At 34.0% G+C, this 21,495-nt stretch overlaps 1 protein-coding gene across 2 annotated transcripts in view; it reads right to left on the reverse strand.

Moving 5' to 3' along the window:
- The window catches only part of LOC131667483 (NAD(+) hydrolase sarm1), an 836,900-nt gene that overhangs the window by 23,604 nt on the left and 791,801 nt on the right, over nucleotides 1-21,495 (reverse strand). Inside the window, exons 8-9 of one of the 2 annotated variants that reach the window (XM_058940916.1) lie at nucleotides 6,795-7,181; nucleotides 6,589-6,723 (exon numbers count right to left, since the gene is read on the reverse strand). The exons of the other annotated variant lie outside the window; for it this stretch is intronic. Coding sequence (XP_058796899.1) covers nucleotides 6,714-6,723; nucleotides 6,795-7,181 — 397 coding nt within the window. The 3' untranslated portion in view covers nucleotides 6,589-6,713. Of the gene's footprint in view, nucleotides 1-6,588; nucleotides 6,724-6,794; nucleotides 7,182-21,495 lie in introns of those variants that run through there. 2 annotated transcript variants of the gene reach the window in all.

Below are 21,495 nucleotides of genomic sequence, written 5' to 3' on the forward strand. Positions count from 1 at the left end.
TGTGGTACAGCTGGAAAGAATTCATGAATGATATGATTTCTATTTTGATTAATATAAGCTTCAGACGTTATATTACATTCAACGTGTAGAGCGTTTACTTTGAGAATGGTTACAGGCATGTCGGAAACATTATTTATATTGGTTGGCAACAATCGTTTAGTGAAATCTAATAATTGTCCTATAGAGTAAGTTGGTCGAAAATCGACAAGTTCATTGCAAATTATTTCACTGCATAAAGTATTGTTATTAGGTTTTATTTCAATTTTTATATCTGTTGACTTTAACTTTTCTTTCAAATATCGATCTATGTTACCAATTTCATATTTACCTGTAGGTAGTTCAATTTCAATATCACCAACTTTGAATTTATTGTGTCCGACGTCAATATTTGGTATCGAATTAAATGTAAGTAATTCTACAAATCAAGAGTATAAGTTTTATCCTTATCTAGTTCTATAGGTGGAAAATAGTATGTTTCTAATACAGATGATGTACCAGACAAACTGAGGGTCAATGATTCAACCATGTCGAGTGATTGTACACACCTGAATTCTTTATTCGCAATTCTTACTATTTATACAAATGATAATTGTCATGATGTTCTAAAAAATTACATAAAAATTTTAAACATAAATGGCCACAGGTGTAAGTATTATAATTTTGATATTTGTTATAATTGTACTTGATTTGATCAACTTTGAAATATTTCAAGAGGTCTAGAGGTGGTTGTAAATCACCAAAACTATCAAAGTAGAAGACATTTTTACCATTTTTTCTGTATGCCACCCAATGTGTACCTGGTCCAGAATAATCATCAAGGTTTACAACTGCACACTCGTTGACGCGTGGTCGCGTGGGTAGGGAGTTTCTCATAAAAACACCACGAAAGTTTGGAATTCGTAATTCATGAGCATACTTTTTTATATCATAATCTGTTAAAGGACGACGTGGCAGTTTTAAATCAAAGTTTTTTTTAATGTCTTTGTAATTTTTTTTTTCTTAATAACTTTATTTTTAGGCTTCTTGACTATACTATTTGTACTGAAGGTTAAACCAAAACCTTTTTGATATGGTCTCAAATATAAACCTTTACCAAGAGCTAAAGCTTCAACACGTTTGTTATGCCTCGACTGTTCTTCTAATTGTTGTAAAAATATATTCGGAGTCAAATTACAAGTTTGTACAGAGACGTGGTTTTGCAACGCTGCAAACAAGAGCAAGAAATACTTAAAACCGCTTTAGCAATTGCTAACCAGTCGCCAGACCAATTCGCTTATAATCTAATGAAGGGACCTAGTTATATGGCGGTTGCTGCAGGTGGAGTTGTTCATATTGTAAAATGCATTCCAAGTGATGTCAAGGTCTTGCCCGCAGACGAATGTTACACTGAGCTTAAAGTTAGTCATAATAACGTAACTAGGTTTATGACACCAAAAACCCATAACTTAAAGAGTCATGGAACTCTGGTTGATTGTAAATCTCTGTTACCCATCTTTTACTACTTCAATAACAATTGGTTTTGTTTCTACCTCGGCCAGTTGATGCAAGAGATCCGGAAGTACTCAAACCTTTCACTGAAATGACGTGAAAATACCAAGACATCCCAACGTTAGCAACAAGCGGAATCCACAGCGAACAAGATCTGGAAGAACTATTAAACCGAATCGTGTATCCGTTGGAACAACTCGCTGTAATCAATGATGTTATAAGAGAAATTCGTGATCACGATGGCACTATTAATAAACTACTTCTAATTGTTTTTAGCAGCGTTCGCTCGGTTTACAGCTTGTGCTATTCCTGCTGTACCACCTGCCAAAGATCCAAGTGCGCTAAGTGCCGCGAAAACAGGAACGAGTGCTGGTAGGAAATCTCCAACCTTAGGGATTGGAAGTATTCTTGGTAAATTAATATTTTTCTTTCCACCAACATTTTTTATGTTTTTTCGTGCTGCGTTTAAAGCACTCTTGATAACAATTTTCGAATCATTGCTAGGAGTTATATATTTTTTTATCATGCTGATAAGTATTTTCATTGTTAAAGTCCTTCTTTTTTAGAACTTTTTTTCGACGAAGTCTTCCTTTTCTTAGAACGCTTCTTGCTAAGTTCCATTCCGATGATTTTGCTTTCATGATGTTTGTAACGGCATATGCTGCAGCTCTTTCACTTAAGTTGACGTCAGAACTATGTACACGTTGCCAAGCTTTTTCAGCCAATATTTTGTCTGCAAAGTTTCGTGCTTGAATATCGTTATTTTTAGAGTAAGCAATATCGTGATCTTTACATGTAGCGTCCAGAGGATTCCTCCAGCGCCAGGGTCTCCCCGAGTTAATCGCTTATATAGTTTTGTACCAGGTCCGCAATATTGATAACCTGGTATGTGAACCTCAAAGGGTAGATTATTTATCAAGTTATTTACTAAACCTCTACCAGTCTTCCTTTTCTTTTTTCTTTCGTGGGCGATCATGGTCGAGTGTTTAGGAGTGAATGCGTAAAAACTTATAAATACACTCTTTTATAGCATCGATTATCAGTTGTGATTCGGAGTTTAGAGTGAAATGGATGTAGAGGAACAGTCTCTCAAGCTTTCTGTGATAAATTTTGATGAGTTGAGAGACAAAAGTGAAAAGAAAAGTAAAAGACAAGGGGATCTATTGCCAGACAGCATACGTGCAGTATGCTGTGGTGCATCTAATTGTGGTAAGACGAATGCGCTCTTAGCTCTTTTAACCTATCCTAATGGATTAAAGTTTGAAAATATTTACATATATTCTAAGTCACTTAATCAACCAAAATACAAATTTCTTGAGCAACTTCTTGAACCCATCAAAGGTGTTGACTACTTACGTTTTAGCGAGCATGATCTCGTTGTATCACCAGACGAAGCACGTCCAAACTCTATTATGATTTTTGATGACATTGCTCGTGAGAAGCAAGATAATGTGAAAGCTTTTTATTGTATGGGAAGACATAGAAATGTTGATTGCTTTTACTTATGTCAATCATATGCTCAAGTACCCAAACACTTAGTGAGAGATAATGTGAATTTTTTAATAATTTTCCGCCAAGATAATATGAATTTAAAACATATCTATATAATATAATAACACAAATTGCATTTAATTATTAAATAATAATGAATTTCAATATGCAAAGTTGATTTATTTATTACGCTAACAATATGAATTATTAGAAAAATGTAAATAATCCATATGCAAAATGAATAAGTATAGAACATGAGTAAGAATTGGTTTCATTAATAACAGCTGAATAATAACTGTTATTAGTAAATAAACAATTAATAATTTATTTAAACAATAAGCTGTACATAAAACGAAAGTATTAATTTTATACTTAATAATGATAACGTTATGATTTAGGAATCTTAGATAATTAATCTAATAATTGCATTATAAGATTAGAAAAAACCGTTACAAATATGAAAAATTAGTTATAATTCAAATGTTATTAACTAATTCAAATATTTACTTTTAGAAAATACTTGCAAAATTAATTAACTATAAAGTTATATACAAATTTAATAATTTTCTATTGTAAATATTGTAATATCACGTTAATTAACTTTATTAGTTAATAACTTTTGATGACACTATTTGCGATAATTGTATATTGTATAAAATCAACAAATAACAAATTCTGTAAAGTTTACATGTGTTAAAAGCTTACTATTAATGGTAAATTAAGAAAACTCATTTCTCCAAATTCGCGAATGTCTCTCGAATGTTCGATGACATCTCTCCTGCAAAAGTAAGCGGGAAAATCTGTGTATAAATATGCCCACCTTTGCACAGGCTAGCATTCACTTCTAGCCTTGCAAGGTGAGCGCATGAGTCTGAATAAACTTGGCTAATACCTAAGTTCTTTCTCTCATTGTGATTAGCTGAGCAAGACTGTTCCTTCCTTATTATTCGAGCTCGACTTATAGAACATCTCGCGCTATAAGAAACTTGGGCCGAATTATATCCTATCCAAGAAAGACTTTAGCTCTGCTTATGGGACAATTCGCACCATAAGAAACTAGGGCATCGTCTGACTTTCCCAGAAATATTGTACTTATTTATATATATTTGATTTGTTTATTATTATTAGAGTACATTTGATTTATCTATTTATTTTATTGTCAAGTAGAGTAAAATTATTAAAAACAAATTCTTACTCATTAGCTAGATACGAGAGTTCAAATTATTATTATTTATAAGTGATACGAATATCACAACATAAATATAATTTGTTAAAGTCTGACAAATTAGCAACTGAAAAAATTGTCAAAGATACTTTCAAGTTTGTGATTGAACCACTTGAAAAGTTAGTTGATGAAACAACACTTACAATTAGTCAGCAGAGAAAAATCAAACGTAAAAAATTGCAACCTAAAAAAAAAGAAAAATATAACTATGACATACGAGAATTATCTAAAAAGGAGGAAAAACCATTTGAAAAATTATATGATAGTGGATTGGAAGAAGCATTGAATGCTGATGAACAACTGAAAAATAATGATGTTGATGTATTTCATATTCCTGAAAGTGATTCACTTAATAAGTATTTATTAATGTTGCGGAAAAATCAAGTAGAAACATTAGATACTATCTGTGGAGTACGTCAAAATAAAGATGGTACTCTTAAGATAGGTGATAGGTCATTGAATTTTGAAAATAATAAAATTATTATAGGTAAAGATACTTATGAAAAAAGCCCTGGATTGATTGAACTGTTATTCAGAAAAAAGCCTGATAGCTCCATTGTAACTCAAGATGATTTAGATACCTACGGTCGTATTATATATACAACGAATGCATATAAAAAGCATTACAAACCTGACGAGGAAATACGCTATCAAGCAAGTGAAAAATTTCAAGATATTATATCTCAGTTGATCAGAGTTACACCTTATAATTCACCAAGTGGCAGAGGGTTTTCTTTGAAGTCACCTTATAAAATTTCACAGCCTAATAATCTTACTGATTATATATATTGGAATGATCCCAATGAGCTTGTAGAACGTCTTAGATTATTAATTGCAGAGACATCGGCAGGCAATAAAAATCATGTGAATGAAATTTAGTCTATATTCGAAGAATTAAGAGAAGCTAAAATTATATATTAATAGTATTAGTTAGCTTTCAAGTTCATTATCATCATGAGCATTGATCTCTTTGGACGTCAATTAAAATCACTTTCCACAGTTACCGCTCAGGGTCCAGCTGGCTTGGGATTCAAATTGACCGATGATGGTCACTTTGACATAGAAAATAAGAGACTCTGCATAGTTAATGATTCTGCAGACATTCAAGACGCTGTTAATCTTAAAGTTTTGCGAAAAGTTATCAGTGACGAGTTGGAAAAAATTTTCTTCATTATTAATGCTCAGAAGCGAGAACTGAATGAAATAAGTTTAAATAATCAGTTGATATACATTGATATCGAACAAAAATTGTTAACTATTAATAAGAATATTTCATCACTGAATTTAAAATTAGATGCTATTGAAGAAAAACTTTTGCGTTTGAAAAAAAAATGAACAACAAGTATAAAACAGTTGTAGATGAGCTTCATAAGCCAGCTCTTCGTAATTATTTAAGAAGATCATTTGAAATTCATGATATTGACGAGACATGGCAAATCGATCTTGTTGAAATGATACCGTACCAATGAGAAAGTAAAAATTACAAGTATATCTTATGCGCTGTTGACTGCCTTTCCAAGTACGCTTGGTGTGAGGCAGTCAAACAAAAAACTGATAAAGATGTTGCAAAGGCTATGAAAACCATACTTGAAAAAGGACGTGGGCCAAAAAAGATATATCTTGACAGAGGTCGTGAATTTTATAATAAAGATTTAGAAAGTTTAATGACCAAATATAAAATTCATATGTATTCTACATATAGTAAATTAAAAGCATCGATTTGTGAACGATTTGATAGAACTTTGAAAAATAAGATGTAGAAAAGGTTCTCGCTGAATGATAATCGTAAATGGTTGGATATACTACCTGATCTAGTTTCACAATACAATAACTCCAAGCATCGAAGAATTGGAATGAAACCTATCGACGTAACTGCTGCTAGAGTTTTAAAAATATTGATTCTCTGCGAAAAAAAATCTACCTACAACGAAACGTCCAAAATTCAAAGTTGGTGACAAAGTACGAGTAAACAAAAGTAAACAGATTTTTGAGAACGGCTATACACCGAATTGGTCAACAAAAATTTTTACAGTTTATAAAGTTATGAAAACTGTTCCATTTACTTATCGTTTGAAAGATTATCAAGACAAACCTATCGCTGGTGGCTTTTACGAAGAAGAATATTTAAGACAAAATATCCAGATATTTATTTGATAGAAAAAGTTGTAAAAAAACATGGTGATTATTATTATGTAAAATGGTTAGGATTTGACGAATCACATAATAGTTATGTTCATAAAGATGATATTAAATAAATAAAATGATAAAATATATTCTATGTTTTTTTTATTTTTTCATTTCTACACATTTTTTTACGAGTACAGGTGTAATAATTGTACTCAAACGATTGGTTCTCATTTTAAATCGTTCTCTATCACGAGCCATCTGCATCCAATCTCCATGACGAGCAGTTCGATGTGTGTATGCCCATGTAATCATCTCATGTATTTGAATTTTTTTTTGAAAACGTACAGGCTTGGATGGTTTCTTTTTCTGGTCCAATCTGAAATTAAACAACACTGATTAAGACTAATTACGCATCTATTCTATGATTATATTTAAAAAAATATTAATATGTTTTTTGACTTACCTAATTTTGTAATGTCCATGTGCTAGAGTGTCAGTACTATTAGGTAGTAGATATCTCTTGTCATCATAAGGATTCAATGCAATTTTTCTTTGTTGAATAAGATCAACATTGTGCAATTTATATCTGATCGTACATTGCTGTCTTTTATGAATATGTAATTTTTGTAAACAGTCCAAATAATGATCAAATTCAATAGTTTTCTCGACTACGGAAGCCTTCACACCTTTAATTTTTTTCATAGTATCAATACCATTTACACGAGTACAATACATTTTACTCCTCAAACCAATAAATTCTGTTAATATATTTCCATTGCACTCGTCCTTCATTAAACCAACTATCTTCTTATTTACTCTTGGCATATCGAACACGTTGTCAGCAGGATAGCTAGAAGTGTCAAAATAATTTATGTTAGCTTTCATATCAGCATAAATGTCTTAACACTTTATATAATATATGAAACTGGCAGTATCCGTATAGAGAAGCTTACAGTTTTATCCATACATTCTTTTCATGTAATCATAATGAAAGCTGTACATTAATGTTTTGGATAAATCTAATACTGTAAGACCGATATAAATAGGTTTATTCAAATATATCTGAGTTTTACGCAACTGAACAGCGACCAAATTTTCATAAAAAATAGCGCTACTATGAAAGTTAGGCTTTGAAACGAAAGTTTCCACACCATATCGACCATCCCACTTTGTTAAAAGTTTTACATCAACATGTTTGCGAACGTTTTCCATAGTTTTACCATATATACTATTATTCATGAGTTTGAAAAGAAGTTTTTGAAACTCATTTTTAGCTTTCACTCTCATCGAACTATTCAGGTCGATGTATGGTTTCAGTCATGCCGATTGCTCGAATTTCAATACTCTGAATTTTTACAAGCTTGAGTTCATGTTCAACAGCTTGTTTAAGAGCTCGCTAATGTATGACATAATTTCTCATATTCATGAGAGTAGCACATAATTTTTCATGCTTAGAACCATGAAGCTTGATGTACTCTGAGCAAAATGGAAAATCATTATGCTCATCGTGAATCGATTGCGGATAATCTAAATCAATTTCTAAAATATAACCCATTGGAGCATCATCTGCAACTTATAGAAAGTCAATTTTATCTAAATTTTCTTCCCACTCAATTTTATCTCGTAGCCAATATTGTACCATCGCATATCCATACAAGTTATTAGCGTCTAGATAAACAAGGTACCCCTCTTCTACGCTACTTTCTTCTTTCATACGAGAAATTCTTCTTTCATACGAGTATATCTGTTGTTAGCTGCACCATATCGACCTGAGCATTGATTCAAACCACCACGAATACCTGATTCTATAAATAAATGCATATCTATATCCGTCAAAAGTCTTAATGATATCTTTGTAAACTTGAGCATTGCATCCCATGAAAAACCTGGAGTTGTGTAATAGTGGTCTGGATCTAGACCATACGCTGTTAGACATTGCTCGCGAAATTGTTCAAAAACTTCTGCGAATAATAGAATATCGATTTTCATGTATAAATCGCAATATTCACCTAAATTTTTTATGTTGAATGCTTTCCAAACTTTGAGGGCATGCTCGTAATCAGCATCCGATACTTCTGAATCAGTGAGACAACTGTAAAAGTATTTTTTTTCAGGCAAACTAATTTCTTCGAGTTTTTCCCAGCAATCGATGTATTCATATGGAAGTACTCCTTTTCGCGTCAACAAATTTATTTTTTCTTCTTCAGTATCTTGAAATTCTGAATTCACAATTTCATAACTATCCAAATAAGAAATCAATTTGTCAAGTGACGAAGCCATAAACTTGAATGAATCAATGAATCGTAATTTGATTCCAGTGTCTGCAACAGTCTTTGTGAATGAAATATACTTTTCTTTCGTCAAAGGTAAAATTTCAATATTTTCAGAAAAGTAATTAAATATATCATGAATACAGGTACTATACGAGAATCTTGATAGTTCAGATTGCAACTTTGATGGGCTGCACCTCGATATATTTTTGTCAAGTGAACTAGTATAGCAATGTATGTTCCAGCACACCTGCGGGGGGTATTGTTAATAATAATTGTTAATGTTAACAATTATTATTAACATTATTCGTGGGGGGTCCCTGGTTTAACCCTTTGATTCCCTGGCCTAACGCTTCAATGTTAATTATTATTAATGTTAATAATTGTTTATAATTTTTTGAGGAAGGTTTCTAGGGCTCCTAGTCACTAGGGCTCCTAGTCCCTAGGGACCCTATACCTAGTGCTTTCAGTCTAATTAAATTTAAATATATTTTTTTTAAAGTTATAAATATATATTATTGACAATTTACTTGCTTTATTGAAAATGAAACGAGTAGAAAATAGCGATGATTTTTGAAAAAAATGAAGAGACAGACCGGAGAATTGAACCGGAGTCCTCTGGATTGGCAGGCTAGCGCTCTACCACTAGAGCCAATGCCACATGTACCTTAGAGGATGCATATTGTGTATATTAGCTGCACACGCATACATTTGGTTTTGGGCCTGAGCGTGCGGAGGAGGGGGAGCGCATGCTGTCTATAGTTCTAACTTGAGGATGCGTGCTCTCTCTCTCCCTCTCTCTCTAGCTCTGACTCAGCGTGGACCACAGCATGCGGAGGAGGAGGAAGCGCATGCTGTCTACAGTTCTAGCCTGATGGGGATGTGCTACTATAGTAGTAGTAAACGTGCGCTCTCTCCCTCTTTCTCTCTCTCTCTCCTACGCTCTAGCTAAGCGTGGACCATGGTGCGTGGAGAGGAGTGTATGCTGTCTATAATCAATGCGTGCTCTTTCCACGAAGGGAACTGTTTTCGTGAGAATGCTAGAGACTACGAATGCAGTAGTTCGACTGACGCCTCCTTGAGATGTTCCTCCTAAACATCTCTGCTAGGAGAGAACCTTATTCCCATCCGTTCGCCCTTTCTTGCAATCGTTATGATTATTTTACTATTTAAATAAGTACACATTTTATTATTTATTTAATATTTATTATTTTTAATTATACATTGAGTAGAGTACACTTTGTCTATAATCTTTATGTTCAGGGTCTGACATAGCTATTTTTAAATATTCAGTTGAATTTTTATATGAATTATAGTCATCTGTAAATCTTTCGACTGTGTCGATCCCTTTTGATTTTGCTTGTTTTTGTCTTTCCATCATCCAATCGTGTATCTTCTGTGTATTTACCGCAGCACATACTATATTCTGCTATATATGGAGGAGTACGTTTGTCATTTGAGTACGTTTGTTTTTGTGGGGATTTTTCAAAAGAGGAACTGCTGGAAGAACTAGAGGAACTTGAAGAGCTTATTACAATTTTTTTTTGGAGAAGTTTTTGGAGGGGATTTTTTTTTCTTTGGAGGAGGTAATTTATCAGAACTCGTGGTACTGATAATTGATTTTGAACGAGGAGTGGGTTTTCGCTGTCTGATTTTAGGTCGTGTCAGTATTTTTGTCTGTTTGTTTTACATTTTTTTTAATGATTGTGTTGTGGAAAGGAGAAGTTTCTGTTCTTTTTCTGTTTTTGTCGCTTCAGTCTTATTGATATGTTTGTTTGATATAACAAGCGTCTTAACGTCACTTATTATTTTTGGTAATGCTTTTTTTGTAATTTTTTTGTCATCAGTTTTCTGTTTTTGTCCGCCTGTTTTCGGTATCGTCACGTGTTTTTTACAGAGTTTTTATAATCCTTTAATTTCTCATCCTTTTTAGGTATGCGTGGCAAGGACTTGATTTTATTATTTAGACCGTAAATGTCCAAATGGTCCGGCTGCTGTTTCTGAAAAATAGTATTTTTTCATTATATATTCATTTAAATTACGTTAATAAAAGAGAATATACAGTGCCGGTCAGCCACTTTTACCCCCCCCACGGGCAAAATCAGTCTAACTTCAAAGTTTTATATCTCTGGTAGAAATTAACGTACAGAGACGCGCGTGGGTGCGTTTGAAAGGTCTTTCGGAGAGCTTTCAAATGATATGACTCACGGTTGCCATCGATTGTTTTTTAAAATTTTGCAACAATTATGCAAAATTGAAAATTCTGAAATTTTTTTATTATTTTTGACAATTAGCCAATTTTGGAAAAAAAAATCGTACGAAAATTTGAAGTACACCATTTTTTAGCTATTACCAAGCCCTATCTGAATCACTCATCAAAAATTTATTTTCGTCAAATATGACGCGCGCACGGGCATTTTTTCCAGGAAGTGACAGTTTTTTTCAATATTTTTTATCTCCGTCAAATTGTAACAATCGAAAAAAATTTTATAGGAGAAAAAATGTTTGTTTTTTCACGTAGAATACTGCAATAATTTTTTTTTCGGGGTTTCGAAAAATTTTTTTTTACGGTTTTTTTTAATTTTTTTTTCTCACAGTCGGTACGCTAAAAAGACGAGAAACCACAAAAAAAAATTTTTTTCCACCCATTCAATAATACTACATAACAAGTATCGTAAATTACATAAAAAAAAAATCTTTTTTTTTTCGACCTTGAAAAATAATTTAAACCGAAAAAAAAAATTTTTTCGAAAAACCGAAAAAAAAATTATTGCAGTATTCTACGTGAAAAAACAAACATTTTTTCTCCTATAAATTTTTTTCGGTTGTTACAATTTGACGGAGATAAAAAATGTTGAAAAAAACTGTCACTTCCAGGAAAAAATGCCCGTGCGCGCGTCATATTTGACGAAAATAAATTTTTGATGAGTGATTCAGATAGGGCTTGGTAATAGCTAAAAAATGGTGTACTTCAAATTCTCGTACGATTTTTTTTCCGAAATTGGCTAATTGTCAAAAATAATAAAAAAATTTCAGAATTTTCAATTTTGCATAATTGTTGCAAAATTTTAAAAAACAATCGATGGCAACCGTGAGTCATATCATTTGAAAGCTCTCCGAAAGACCTTTCAAACGCACCCACGCGCGTCTCTGTACGTTAATTTCTACCAGAGATATAAAACTTTGAAGTTAGACTGATTTTGCCCGTGGGGGGGTAAAAGTGGCTGACCGGCACTGTACGTGGATAAAAATAAGTACCTCTGCATTTGGTCTGCAACTTTATTAGATTTTTTTCCAGATTTTTTCCATTTTGCTTTTTCCATTCCATGTACTGTTTCTTCTGATTATACTATAAAAAATAAATAAGTAAAAATGATTAACGTTAGAAATTAAAAAAAAAATATTTTACCTCTGAAGAGGGAACATATTCCTCGTATGCCTGCGTATTATCTTGATTTTTCGTTGAACTGTGGCTGTTTGATGGATTCTGAAAAATTTATGATAATAAATGGGTGTGCAAAAAATTTTTTTATAAAATATGATTTTGAGAATAAAAACTTACGATTGGTACTGGATAATATTCAGTTACAGCCACATTACTTTTTTTTTCGTTATACATTTTCTCAAAATCCTCCTGCAATCTGAATAATAAGTCGTTATGCAAATAATTTTTTTATAAAAGTAAAATAGTGTTTCAACATACCTTTTCACAATCGATGATTAAATTACTAATATCCAAAAGTGTCTAAAATTAGAAAAAAATTAATTTAACTTAAAAAAATTCAATTTCTATTCCGACGTTAAAATTTTTTTTAAAAATTTACCATTGAAACGGGCAAATATTGAGTTACCGACTCTTTATTTTTTTCATCACTACGCGATTTCTGTAAATTCAGCAATCAGAATAATAAATCCTTAGAAAAAAATTAATTTGAAAATTTCCATTTCCATTGTGATGTTAAAATTTTTTTATACTGCAACGGTAGTCGATTCAATTAATCAAACCGTTCGCGATTCTGATTTTTGCGCGTTCGTTCTAAGTATTGAGAGAGAGAGGGGGCGCGCGATCTTTTAAATTAGCAGTTACGTCTCAGCTGTTACGTGTGGAGTACCGCCAAAATAGTTTTGCACATTGTTTCACCGATTTGCCAATAAATAGTTTATTTGGATTTTGGATACGTGTGCAAGGGTGAGCGAGGAAGCAGCAACAGTAGCAGCATCGCAAAAGCAGCAGCATAAGTGACAGCTATTAAACAGCAGATTTGCGATCGAGGCAGCACAGCTGATTTGGATCGGAGGAGCACCTTTAATTTGCTTCAACAATTACGGCTGATCACCGTAATTGCACCGCAGGGTAGGTGCACCTCCCTTAATTATCGCGCGACATAAAATATTTGATATTTTGACCAACTGTGTTAGCGTTGATTTTTTGTATTCGCGCCGAGCGTTAGATCGCGCCAATTTTCGTATCTTCTCTCTCTCTCTTTCTCACCGAAAGTTATTTAATTGTAAATCCTGTTCGCGTGCGTCAGTCTTTCGGCCCGACAAAGACTGTAGTAATTTTTATTAATAAAATCTATTAAAATTATTCGCCGATTTCGTCATATGATTTTTCCTAGTAGTTTCAACAATTAGAAAAAGCTTAGGTTTTAATCCTATTATAGCTAGGGGATTAAACGGATTTGGAGTAAAGTCGCTTACACTTGAAACTTATCGTGTGTCACAAGGCACGTGACTTAAGGTGATTTCTATTCTGCTTGATCGAGGACAACTAAGTTAAGTCGGCTGACGTTAAGGCGAATACACGTATTAACATACGTGTTAACGGAGCGGCGGTTTGCTCTGCATCGTGGGAGTTTGCTCTTAAATAAATTTCTCATTTTGCAGATTGATCCCCCCGTTACAATACTTACAACATCAGGAACAATGACTTCTATAGTGACGTTTTCTTTCGAAGTCGCAGATTTTGAATCTTATATATCGGTTCGCGTTCCAATTGCTCTACTTTCTCGTTTATAAAAATTGAGTGGCTAAAATAGTAAAACAATCACTACACTGTTAAAACTACTTTTAAAAAACCCACATATCAATGTATGAAAACTAACAAACTTACAACACACATATGTAACGATGATATTTCTAACTGCTGAAGTCGTGGATCCATTAAATGTTCATGTGCACGATCACAATTTTCACTTTTGCATATTTCATGGATGAAATATCGCCTCGAATAATGCGACATTTTTCATCATAGCTTTACACTAACTGAAATATTTTCTTTCTTTCAAATCGAACTATGCACTAAAAATGAGATAAGGTGTATTTTTGTTTTGGGAATTTGTATTATAATATGACCTACGGCGCAACGTATCAAATTATTACGACTGTGGATCAGCTAACGTAACCGAGAGCATTAGTTACTATACACATGTATAGCAATGAACTAACTATATGCTCCTACATATCAATCAATGCATAGCAAAAGAAAAAATGTTTGAGAAAAATTTTAATTTTCAAAAAATTGTCAAAGTCAAGTGAGGGTATTAACACTTATAATATTTTATAAGTCTCGAATATGCTTGCATGTAACTAAGTCCTAATATGTTCACGCGCGACTAAGTCCCTATATATCAATCAATGCATAGAAAGTCAAAGGCGACTTCAGGATGGGGAGCTCTACGCAAAGTCTTTTAACTCTGAGCTATCGCAGCAAGAGGATAAGGTTATCCGGTTGTGGACTTAGAAAATTTTCGCGCAAATAAGACCACTTATACTCGCGTGCGTGGCTATGTCCTTTCATGCATGTACGCTTCTAACTATTACGCTAACTACTTTTTTCATTAACTTCAAAAAAATTTTCAAGATCAGTTTTCACTAATTACATTTAGTGCAATGAATTCTTAAAAATTTTTTCAAAGTTAAAATGAGCGCGTTGATTTAGTAATTCATAAGGTGCAGTCGTGATGCTGTTCAATCATCAATTAATGCGTGAGCATTATGAATGAGAGAGAGAGTGTACGCACAGCTCATAGCCACACGCGACATGGCTAACTTTTGAGAGAGGGGAGAGTGTAATGCATCGCACTGTTCCACGGCTAAGACCATATTACGTTGACACGTGTAAGTTCTCATATGACCGAAAACTTATCTTTCTCAGCGTGCGATATAGCTAATGGAGCTATGTCACTTTGCAGGCGCACGATTTTAAGTTTTTATCTGTTTTGTATGCTATAGAGACTAAATGTCGATAGCAGAGAGAGAGAGAGAGAGAGAGAGAGAGAGAGAAATGAAACTTAGCCGCGTGCATTCATAAAGACTCTTGATTGGACATAGACATATGAGCGAATTTTGATTATCGCGCTGTTACTAACATATGAAAAAGTGGAAAGGGGTAAATGTATAAAATGCGTGTCATAATCGATGCTTCATCATATTCAGTCGAGCACTCATCGGTTCGAGCGATCATGGCACGTTGCAATCCTTTAACAAGATATTGAAACAATCAATGAACTAACATATGATTTAAACTATATTTCTGTCTAATTTTTTTTTTTATTTGTAGATTTGGCATGAAAATCATCGTTGATATACAAGCTTTTAAGATGATCAACCAGTTTTTAAAGAACTTGCAATGATAAATCTCAATGACGATAATGAACCCGTCCATTGGACTTTCAAGCCACCATGTCCTTGGGAAGAACTCCTCAGTCATTCAAAACGTGAAAATTCATGGCTTACAAATAACTTCCATGGGCTTGATTGGAATACAGGAAACTTACCATACGATCACCATCCGCTTATTATATAAGACCTATGTCGCTTAGCAGCTGACACTGACAAAGTTCTTATTTATGTAAAGGGACGTCAAAAAGTGGAGTGGCTCACTAGATTTATTAATCATGTCTTCGATCTCGAAGATCTGGGTTGCCCTTCCTTACATCAGTCAGAATTTTGCGAACCTATAGTTTGCAATTATCATCCTCCAGGCTGGATAAAAAACTGCGCGCTTCAAAATGTCGTGGCTCTTAAAAATTAGTTGAAAAAGCGTTATAGTCGACAATTAAGTCAGACTTGCGACCTCCCTGACAGCGATTCTTCAACGTCAGAGTCGAATAATGATGATGTGATCAGCAAACTAAAAATGTTAGATTTAGAGAATGAGGAAGATGAATTAGAGGTGGGGGATTGGTACAACGCCTTCAATTAAAATGATCGGTTTAACCCTATATATGCAATAGCATTAAGGTACGAATTCATTCGCTCGTCTACGCTCACAGTAGATACTTCATATATCTTGAATACTCTTTTTAATCAATAATAGTATGTCAACTGTTACTCATAGAATTTTTTCATTTTTTATATTTGAAATTTTACATGTCGCAGGTATCAATCTTCATTATGGAAGCTATTAACGCTGTAGCTCGTACCCCATCCTACTTGCCAACAAAAAATTAAATAAATTGAATCCTTCAATCCTTTACACTGTCACTGGCATGAAAAAAGTTCAAACAAAATTCGTAACAAGAATCGTCGTCGATGGATGCTGAGTATGACATTTTCTTTCCCAGCAAACTAAGCGATCATTTCATTGTGAACCCAGAATCGTACAATACTCTGCTCAGTCAACTTGAAAGAAGAATTGTTAAGCTTAAGTATCTTGGCGGCAGCTTATTAGAATTTATATAAGTTACAATAATTCAATAAATATAAAAAAACTTAAAGAAATTAACCATTTTCAATTTACTATTTATCATCCATTCATCTCCTTTTTTTATTCATTTTAACAATGAGCATTGATGTGTTTGGACGCAAACTCAGAAGAGCTGACGAACTAAATTTGAAAACTTCACATGAGATTCTTTTAACAGAGATTAAAAATATTAAAGATTCTATTTTAAAATTGAAAGCTGAATTAAAAGAAACTTATACATTGATTGATCTTCATCGAGAAGAACTTGATATGAAAATCTTAGAAGTTTTATTTGACATTCATAAGTTGAATGAGTCATTTACCCTCTCCATGACGCAGGTACCGTTACAAAAGAAGCGCGAATCATTCGCTGCAGTTCATTTGCCGTCTGCAGAAGCATCAGACACATTATAAATTCATTAAGTAATAAAATTTGAAGTCGGGCTATAGCCTGCTTGCATGAATATCTTAGTAAACCGTACAATATAGATGATTTTATGATTCAAACAACGATGAATTATATACAGTCACTCATTGACAAAGGTCCGGACCTGATACATTTTTCTAACATTTTCAACTCATCAACGCATGATCTCATAATAATTGAATATTCTGTAGCCTTATTGAAAGGTATCTGATACATGACAAAGGATAAGAAAACGAACAATTTATCTGAATATTCAATGGGCCTTTATCATAAATTTACTCAGGAAGATATTCCTAGTTCTAGAACTGATAGGTTAGCTACAAAAGTAGTGATCAATGTTAGTCATTCCATACTAAACGTTTTTATACAATATGTTGCTGAGTGTGTTCGCATCACCATTGACAATTATCTCCGAAATCATCTATCTACATCGTGAATACTACTGTGGGCAAAAAGTAAGGTGAATTTGTTTGTAAAATGAAAAATCTTTATTTATTCTTCTACAACAATGTCATCCCCTTCGAAGTAATCCCCTCCCGATAAAATACATTTATGCCAACGTTTTTTCCAATCCTCGAAACATGCCAAATAGTCCCTTTCCGGTATAGCCATCAGCGCCTTCTTCGATTCAGCTCTTATCTCCTCAATCGACTCGAAACGCGTTTCCCAGAGTGGTCTCTTGAGTTTTGGGAATAGCCAGAAGTCACACGGAGCCAAATCAGGCGAATACGGTGGTTGCGGAACGATATGCGTCGAATTTTTGGCGAATTTTTTGCAAGAAATTGAGCGTTTTCGGTACCAAACGAGATTTGACTTTTCGTAGGCCCAAATGGTCTTTCAAAATTATTTTCACAGATCCTTCTGATATTCCGATCATATCAGTAAGGTCTCTAACAGTCAACCGACGATTTTCGAGCACTAATTCCTTCACTTTATTGACGTGTTGGTCATCTGTTGACGTCGATGGTCGTCCGGAGCGCTCCAAGTCATCAACACGTTCTCGACCCTCTTTGAAGTCTTTGTACCACTTATAAACATTTTTCTGCGACATGGTAGAATCACCAAAGGCCTTCCGCAACATCCTCAACGTTTCCGCAGCCGAAATTTCATTCCGCAAACAAAATTTGATGGCACTTCTTTGCTCAATTAAATCAGACATTGTAAAAATCGAAACATGCACTCTTGGTCGTTTGGTAAACACAAGCGTAAATATATTACTGATGATGACATTGACATGAAATTTGTCCCAGATGTCATTCGCAGTCATACCAACTCAAGAAAAAAAGAACTAGCCCGAAATGTTAAGCCCGCGAAGTTTAAATTGAAAATTCACCTTACTTTTTACCCACAGTAGTATATCGATTCCAATCCAAAATTTAAAGTTAAACTTTTCAAAGTGAAATATATTCCTGCTTACTCGGATTACACATTTCGAAGATGGTTCTGCATAAAAGTGCTACAACCTCTGAAAACCAAGATTGAAAATTATCAAACACAGAATCCAATTTACTCTCTTGGCTGTGTAACTAACGTAATTGTCAGCTATTATAAATAAGACAACGCAAGGATCAGATTTTTCATCAGCCAGCATTCGAATAAAATGGACCGTTATCCGTCAGTCAAGTATTCACGTCTTTCCCAAAAAGACCCAGATGAAAACAAAAAACAATCAACATGGAAACAAGTCACTTCAAAATTTTCAACCAACACTAGTCAATTTTCAGAACAAAAAGGCTACCAACAGTTCAACAATGAAAAGAAGAAATACAAATAATCAGGTTACAAAACTTGTACAAGTATTAATAGCCATGTATACTTTTTATCAAATAAATGTTTTTGTAATTTTAAACATATTCATAATTTTGATGATTTTTTTGTTGATTTTCAAATGATAATAAACCTTATCCCCCCCCCCCCCCCCCACGGGGCGAGCACACGAGATATACCGACTGGGCATCATGCCTGTACGCCACCGTCGATAATATACCCCATTGAATCATATTTCTTTTTTCCATCAATCTAACACATCATCGATCGATCATCGGGGGCCGGGGGCCTGCGGGGGCATCATCCACGTCGATAACTACCGACTGGCCGAGCATACACACACACACACACATGCACATGCACATCGATAAAAAATCGGCTGATAAAACATTTCAGTGGTCCGTAATGCAGGATTGATTGTGTTACCGACTGCGCGTAAGGAAGGAATGAATACTCGCAAGGTAAAAGTGGCTTAAAACCCTTATAGCCTATACTAATGCCGAGATTTAATGAAAAAACGAATTTTTATGTTTCGGTGTAAGTATATATCTGGACATCAAGAAGTTTGAAATTTGATCCCTTTATTCCTAGGCTGAAATTATTGGGGGGGGGGGGGGTCTTATCCGGCTAGACCGTTTAGCAAAAATAGGTTTTTCCATTCTATAAGCCGTGCTATATAATACATATGAAAACCTTTGATATTAGGATTAGAAAGAAGCTCTTGTAATTTTAGAAGAAATAGTACCTTGCACGATGGAATTTATCAATTAGTTACCGAGATATTCTTATTAGTTAACTAAGAGATACCTAATGTACAGAACGATAATTTTTTGACGAATGGTATTGAATTTCAAAATAATTTAATCTCTTTATCAAAATATGAATTTTGGTGTTTTTTTATGGATGATAGAAAAAATCGATTTTTAACCCTGTTTTCAGCTTAGATAAATCAGTGCTATTTTTTATTAAGCAATAAAATTGCAACCTCTCTATACATTATACTAAACTGCCGTTTGAAAATATAGATAACTGAAATCATAACGAAGATTTGGAAAATTAATTAATTATTAGCTTAACTTTCCTGGTGACTTTTAATCTCTAGATTTGAATGGTTAATGAAAATTAATTGAAATGAAAAAATACATATCAGCTGGAATGAGGATAAATATTATATTTATTATTAATATAAATATTTCTCTATATTCCGCTAACTTTGTTTTTTTCGGCCCACGTTCATACAAATCAATCAAAGCGCATTTGGTTGTATAAAATACATCATCTAATAATAAAGAATATTCTAATTAGCATAAGATTTTATAGCTTTAATGTTTAAGTAGTTTTCCCTGGAGCAAAATCTACACTATTTATTTCAAGGATATTTTTCTAAATCTTCAAGTGATATCATTTTCTTCAAAGAATATTGTGACGGCGGGCCACATATGATCAAAATTTTTTAAATTTCAAAAGAATAATTTTCCTAGTACTAACTAGGGAACCACCCCAACCCTCCGCCTCCGATTTTTCTGTAATTAAAATATGTTATAGTCCGAAAAAAGCTACCCCCGAAAGTTACCCCTCAACACCATTTTATAGCGAAATTTTCATATTTTATACACAGTTTTCAACGAAACAAACTCTAAAAAATTCTCCTACACCCCCATTTCATCAAATATATGGATTTCGTCTACAAGGGTTGTAACCCCCAAAGTCGGCTGAAAGAAAAGCTATGTTTTCAAGTGATTTCTTGCAAAATTTTTTCAGAAGAAATGAAGTTTATGAAATTTCGCTTAAAATCTAACATAAAATTATACAGTATCCATCACCAGGGGCTGCTACCTCTTCATTGGAGAGTGAACAGAGCATTCATTTGTTACCCTGATCCCCAACCACCCCGAACTCAATTTCCTTAAACCTCGAGCTGGTTACCCTGCCACGCAATAACCCGTAACTCCTACACCCCAATTTCATCAACCCTCGAGTTGCTTACCCTGCCACACTGTAACCCCAAACTCCTACACCCGAATTTCATCAATCCTCGAGCTGATTACCCTGCCACGCTCTAACCCCGAACTCCTACACCCGAATTTCACCAATCCTCGAACTGGTTATCCTGCCACGCTGTAACCCCAAACTCTTAACCCCAATTTCCTTAACCCTCGAGCTAGTTACCCTGCCACGCTCTAACCCCAAACTCTTAACCCCAATTTCCTTAACCGTCGAGCTGGTTACCCTGCCACATTCTAGCCCCGAACTCCTACACCCGAATTTCACCAATCCTCGAACTGGTTATCCTGCCACGCTGTAACCCCAAACTCTTAACCCCAATTTCCTTAACCCTCGAGCTAGTTACCCTGCCACGCTCTAACCCCGAACTCCTACACCCGAATTTCATCAATCCTCGAACTGTTTACCCTGCCACACTGTAACCTATAACTCCTACACCCTAATTTCATCAACCGTCGAGCTGGTTACCCTGCCACGCTGTAACCCCAAACTCCTACACCCGAATTTCATCAAACCTCGAGCTGCTTACCCTGTCCTTTCTAATTTTCTAGTCTGAAAACTGGTTCTCTGTTATTCATAATCCCATTTTCGACATATTTGTAATATCTCTGAAGAAAAGATCATAGGCAAAATAATCGTAGAAGATAACGTTAAATTTATTTTATTTTTAAGTTATATTTACGTTATATTAATTCGTCATTTCATCTAATATTGAGATTACATTTTTTGAATATAAAAAGACGATCCGCGCTCATTATTACTGTACATATTGTGAACAATAATGATACGCTATAAATAAATCCTGTTGACATATTAGTTTCTTGCACCATGCACATTTTATAATTGCTATTTTCTCACAAATCTCGCAGATAAGCTGTTCTAAAATTTCGAAGCAATATTCAACAGGATTATCGAACGAATCAGGTTTTTTATCCAAGTACCCACTTTTGTACCAAGCATATTTAAATACGCTTTTGAATCTAGGTGAAGATAATTGATTATGTGT

This window comes from Phymastichus coffea, unplaced genomic scaffold (genome assembly GCF_024137745.1).
Source record: "Phymastichus coffea isolate CEN01 unplaced genomic scaffold, Cenicafe_Pcof_1.1 PCOF00005, whole genome shotgun sequence".
Lineage (NCBI taxonomy): Eukaryota > Metazoa > Arthropoda > Insecta > Hymenoptera > Eulophidae > Phymastichus > Phymastichus coffea.